Source organism: Budorcas taxicolor, chromosome 15, assembly GCF_023091745.1.
Source record: "Budorcas taxicolor isolate Tak-1 chromosome 15, Takin1.1, whole genome shotgun sequence".
Taxonomy (NCBI): domain Eukaryota; kingdom Metazoa; phylum Chordata; class Mammalia; order Artiodactyla; family Bovidae; genus Budorcas; species Budorcas taxicolor.
This window is the reverse complement of record NC_068924.1, coordinates 77,155,928-77,162,288: the sequence shown is the minus strand read 5'-3', so window position 1 is coordinate 77,162,288 and position 6,361 is coordinate 77,155,928. Positions and strand designations below refer to the sequence as shown.

Genomic DNA, 6,361 nt, shown 5'->3' with positions numbered 1-6,361 from the left:
AACTTGGCATGATTTGCCTTATTTCAAAATAACTTAGGTTCCAATATGATCTTGAAAATCAATTGAGACCTAATCATCTGGCACCATGTTTATCCAGGTGAAGTGGAGAAGAGTACTGGGAGAGATGAAAGGAAGCATTTTATCCTGAAAAAGATGAAACAATGTGGTAGAACATTTTTATTTTTGATGATTTCATTGGACTGATAGAGCATTCTACAAAGATTTTGGACCTACATTTGCAAATTGTATTAAGATATTAGTTGAGAATTTTGCATCGATTAGTTAAAGTTCTCCTCAGAGCATCTTTTACTTCTTTGTTCCTTAGACCATAGATCAATGGATTGAGCATAGGGATCACCAGAGTGTAAAACACAGAGGCCATTTTATCAACAGCAAAAGTGTGGCTGGACTTGGGTTGCAGGTACATAAACAGTAATGTTCCATAGAACAGTAGAACACGACCACCGCTGTCAGATGGGAACTACAGGTGGAGAAGGCTTTGTATCTCCCCTTGCTTGAGTTCATTCTGAGAACAGCCACAAGAATGAACATATAGGATACAAGAACAATCAAGAGGGAACAGAGCAAATTGCAGCCTGAAAAGATCAAGATGATCAATTCTAACTCATGTGTGTCAGAACAGAGCAGAGATATCAGAGGGACAGAGTCGCAGTAAAAATATCTGATGACATTAGAGCCACAGAAGGACAATTGAAATAACTTGATGGTGAGAAATAGAGACACGAAGGTGCTGTAGAGGTAGGGAGTGAGCACCAGCCCCCAACGCACTTTCTGTGCCATGATGACCACGTAGAGCAGAGGTTTGCAGATGGCTACATAGCGGTCATAGGCCATTGCTGATAGAATGAAGAGTTCGGTGATAATAAAAGTCTCAAAGAACGCCAGTTGGGTGGCACACCAATTGTAGGAAATAGTATTTTTGTGCACCACAAAGTTGACCATCATTTTTGGGCCAATGACAGTGGAGTAACCAAGATCAGTAATTGACAAATGTCTTAGGAAAAAGTACATGGGAGTATGTAGCTTGGAGTCCCAATGGGTCAGGATAACCATACCCAGATTTCCTGTCACTGTGACCAAGTAGATGACCAGGAAGATTCCAAAGAGAGGCGCCTTCAGCTCAGGACTGTCTGTGATCCCCGTAAGAACAAATTCAGTCACCTTGTGCATCACAGTATGGTTGTGTTTCTCCATGAGGTCTATTCTGGTTACCTGGGTATAAAATCAGTACTTTCTATTTTCAATGCGATCATCTAGGAGAATTTAATATATGATATGTGAGTCATTTTCCTTGTCTAAAATTATAAATACAGATTCATCTTCCCTTCAGGTCAGGACTACACCTATATTCACATCGCAGTGTAAGTGCGTAATGATCAGCTTTTTAAATTGTTATATAAGTTCCGATATTAACCTTTTCATTGCTGAGACAATAGATTTCAAAGATATACATCTCAAATAAACATATTTCTAGCTAAACACTTAGATAAATAGCTGGGCTGTCCTATCCATGAAATTTCCCTTTTAGAAAGCCCTGAATGATATAAGTAACTGCCAGCTTGATTGACCCTACTTTTCCCTTTCTGAATTTTATAACTCCTGCTCTTATTATCTTATGTTTTATTTCTCTTTAGCTTTACTTTTATTTTATTTTTTTAAAATTTTACTTTATTGTGCTTTACAATACTGTATTGATTTTGCCATACATCAACATGAATCCACCATGGGCATACATGTGTTCCCAATCCTGAACCCCGCTTCATGTTTTAAATTAACCAATAAAAATTTAACATAGGCACCTCATCCTTGTTCACAACAAAGGCAGAACCATGCTGTCCTCTCTTACTCTCCTTCTTTCTCTCTTTCTCTCCTTAACCTCTCTGTGTGTCCTTGGGTGTGCCATGTACCCTCCAGAATGTAACAAGACTTGTTTTTCAGAGTTACCTGATAGTTGTTGCCGAGATGAATCTTACAATCATAAAGAATCACAAGTGCTCTTCCAGCCACAGCACAGCTCTGACCGGGGAAATGTCTGTGCAGTTCACCACAAATAATAGGGCCCACTTGAGTGCCCACAGGCAGTCCTCATTGATAGAATCACGATCAACAGGCTGAGACCAACACAAAGCACATTCATTGAAACTTTGGGAAATTTTGCTTTAGAGGGACAAGACATTTTGAAATGATTGCTTTGATACAGCTTCTATGGCCTACTTGTTTTCACATGGTCTTTTTAAATATATCAAAAGATCTGTCTATTATATTTGAACTTTTAAAAAATGTTCAGATAATTTTTAAAACAAATATGTATACTCAAACAATAAAGCATATATTATTGACAATCATCTGTTCAAAGTTGCAAGGAATAATAAAAAGATTCTCTGTTGGTAGCTTGATGAATGATGTGAGTAGAAAAACTGCTAATTAAACACAAATTTCAATGTTCCTCATTTACTATAAGTTCAGCTTGTTTATTCAGTACAAAATCCAATGTTATAATGTCTTAATTTTCAAATTTTGCTATTAATATCTTAATCCTCATTTGCCATATTGATTATTTCTGATAATTGAATCACCTCTAATGGTCTTCCAATCACACATCCATCTTCTGAAAAAAAAAAAAAAAGGTTGATCATTCTAATTATTTATGAATCTGGTTATTTATGGAGATCCATGTAAATAGATCCACTGGAAAGAAGAATGCAAATGAATACCAAGCACTAATATGGAACTGAAAATTTGCCAGGGACTTTGCATGTATTAATTCACATGATTCACACAATAACTCTCGAAAATAAATAGCACAGTTGTCCCTGGTACTTGTGGGGAATTGTTTCCAGCATCCACTGAAGATAAAATCTACAGACACTAAAGTCCCATAGTCCACTTCCCTTATCCACTGGGGATACTCTATCTGTAGATCTGGCCAGCCATCACTGGTAAACATAGTGGTATAATTGCTAAGGAAAAGAAAAAAAAAAAGATCTGCATATAAGTGTACCCATATAGTCCAAAACATGTTGTTCAAGGGTCAACTATATGAGCATAATCCATTTACATGTCAAGAATAAAATAGCTTAATCAAGATCACCCAGACAATAACTGGCAGAATTAGGATTCCAACAAAATTAACTTTCTTCAGAATATATTCTCACAAACATGGCATTCTTCTGTTCTATCATGGTCATCCTGAATACACAGGCAATGAACAATGGAGAAGGGGAGGCACCCGGTAAGCAAGGATAGAGGAAGATGCTTGTTAAAATAGATGGGAGAGCTTTAAGTTCATTTGGAAAGCTACGATAGTCTAAATGCATTGCATCAGAAACCATACAAAAGGTCTGTCCCATACATTAATCTTGTTGATCAGAAAAGTATGCTGAAAGGGAAGAAACAGTTTTGCAGAGCATAATGCCTTCAAGATCTATGGTGATGATCGGGTTTGAGCTGTATGCCCTGAGAAACGTGCAGGCCAGTGTTTTCTACTTACCTTACTGAAGAATTTGCGTTGACTTGCTACTGTTTCAATCCTCCCTGTTTATTGCAGAATGTTTTAAAGTGTTTTTCTATCCCTTTGAGACTCATTTTGTTAAAATTTAGATCTGATTCAAAAATTAAAAAAAAAAACAAAACATTGAACATAATTACCTTAGGGAGAGTGCCCTGGATATCTGTTAGTTATTCTCCATATGTCTCATTAGGAAAAATCAAAAGTATTTCATTCCCTGGTCTAATTGAACAAACTAGGCAATATCACTAAACATTGGAAAACATAAATATACTTTTGTCAGTATCTCAGTTACACAATTTAATGCACATATTAGATATGTTACACATGCACACAGTGTATGAGTAAATGAAAAATGACTTTGTAGAAAAAGATTATGCAATATTTGATAACATAGCATTTGTTAACCAAGAATGTTTTTTAAGGATATAAAATTGTAGGTTGACACAAAACAATGTTTTATGATATATTGTTTCTGCAAAATGATCAGTGATAACTCTTTTATTTATCTGTTCATCTTCATCTATATCTTTCATTTCTACTTTATTAATGCTTTCATCTTCAGTTTTCAGAAACTTAACATGACATGCTTTGGTGTAATTTCCTTTCTGTTTATCCTGCTTAGAATTATTTTAGCTCTTTATATCTTAGGGTTATCTTTTTTAATGTTTGGAAAAAATTCTGGCCAATATTTCTCTTATTGATTTTTCAATCATATGTAATTTCTTCTTTCCACTTTTCTACACTTGAATATACAGTATTTAGGTTGCTATTGTTCTACAGATCACTGAAACTATTTTCGTGGTGTTTATCCAGTATTTTAGCTTTTCTCTTTGAGTACCATTATTGTGATGTGTTTAAGTGTAACCATCATTTCTTTTTCAATACACAATATGCTGTCACACTAATTCAATAAATACTTTGTTCCTAAATTTAGTGTTTTTATTAAATGATTCGGTATATAGAGCATATTTATAATACATTTTAAAGTCCTTGCCTGTTAATTATACCTTCACTGACATTTCAGGATCTGTTCTAATTATCTCCTGGGTGGGGGTCACATGTTCCTGCTTTCACATTTGTCTAGTATTTGTGACTAGATGCTAAATACTGTGAAGAAATACAGAATAATGAGTGCTGCAATTTCCTGTTGTCTTCCGAAAAGAATGTTAACTGTTTTTGTTTTTTACTTTACAATATTGTATTGGTTTTGCCACACATCAACATGAATCCACCACGGGTGTACACGTGTTCCCAATCCTGAACCCCCCCTCCCACCTTCGCTCCCCCACCCCCACCATCCTCCAGGTCATCCCAGTGCACCAGCCCCAAGCATCCTGCACCCTGCATGGAACCTAGATTGGAGAATAGTTTCTTATATGATATTATACATGTTTCAATGCCATTCTTCCAAATCATCCCACCCTCGCCCTCTCCCAGAGTCCAAAAGACTGTTCTATACATCTTTGTGTCTTTTGCTGTCTCGCATACAGGGTTATCATTACCATCTTTCTAAATTCCATACATATGTGTTAGTATACTGTATTGGTGTTTATCTTTCTGGCTTACTTCACTCTGTATAATAGGCTCCAGTTTCATCCACCTCATTAGAACTGATTCAAATGTATTCTTTTTAATGGCTGAGTAATACTCCATTGTGTATATGTACCACAGCTTTCTTATCCATTCATCTGCTGATGGACATCTAGGTTGTTTCCATGTCCTGGCTATTATAAGCAGTGCTGCGATGAACATTGGGGTACAGGTGTCTCTTTCAATTCTGGTTTCCTCAGTGTGTATGCCCAGCAGTGGGATTGCTGGGTCATAAGGCAGTTCTATTTGCAGTTTTTAAAGGAATCTCCACACTGTTCTCCATAGTGGCTGTACTAGTGTGCATTCCCACCAACAGTGTAAGAGGGTTCCCTTTTCTTCACACCCTCTCCACCATTTATTGCTTGTAGACTTTTGGATTTTTTTTAATGTTTTATTTTATTTAAATGTTGGATTTTTTTAAATGTTTTAAACAAGGATCAACTAGCTTCTTTTGAGACTTGTTTTCAAACTATGTGAGTCTAAAGTAGCTTTTATTATACCTCTGAGATCTCTACTGGATGCCCAGGTGTGGAATGAGGATTCCACTCTCTGGCTTTTTGGAACACTGATATCTTTCTGTTCTGTGTGATCTCTTGGATTGTTTAGCTCACAATCCCATGATCATTATTTTAACAGACTTGTGGCCTTTCACTGAAGGCATGCCCGAATTAGTTTCAGTCACATACGCAAGAAAATCTTGTAATGTAATTACCTTGTGTAATCGATTTGTTATTCTTATTATTAATAGTTTAATTAATAAATAGGTCTTTAAAAAAAAGGAAAATGGATTAAATTTCCCAAAGGTTGAGATAAGTAGAATGATTTTTTTTTTAAATTGTGATCCAAATGTCTGCTGAATGTAAGAGATTCACTCGATCTACACACAGTTGTTTATGTTAGGAAATACAGTGCAAAATGTTTGAAAGGACATCTTCCTAGAAAACAAACAAAAAGCTTGGCAGAAACAAACACATAGTTTACTAAGTAGAGTTTAATAAGAGCTTCCTTTGGGATAGATTCAGGGTTCTGTTGAATTGTTAAAAGAAACATAGAATCAACAGCAAGGAATGTGGGGAAGGGAGTGAGATTTCATTGAGATTTAAAGGATGAAAATTAACTGTACTGAATACAAAGGAAACAATCTATTTCTGTGTGTATTTTAATGAGCTTTTGTTCTGAAGTGACATATGCCTTAATCATAGTTTATTAAAATACTATTTCTTATTTCATTATTGGATA

At 35.7% G+C, this 6,361-nt stretch overlaps 1 protein-coding gene across 1 annotated transcript; it reads right to left on the bottom strand.

The window, feature by feature from the left end:
• Positions 1 to 256: 256 nt before the first annotated feature.
• Positions 257 to 1,218, bottom strand: LOC128059964 (olfactory receptor 8K1-like). The gene is given in 2 exon segments (XM_052652199.1): positions 257 to 454; positions 457 to 1,218. Coding segments are annotated over 2 exon segments (957 nt in total). The 5' UTR covers positions 1,216 to 1,218.
• Between the last annotated feature and the right edge of the window lie 5,143 nt (positions 1,219 to 6,361).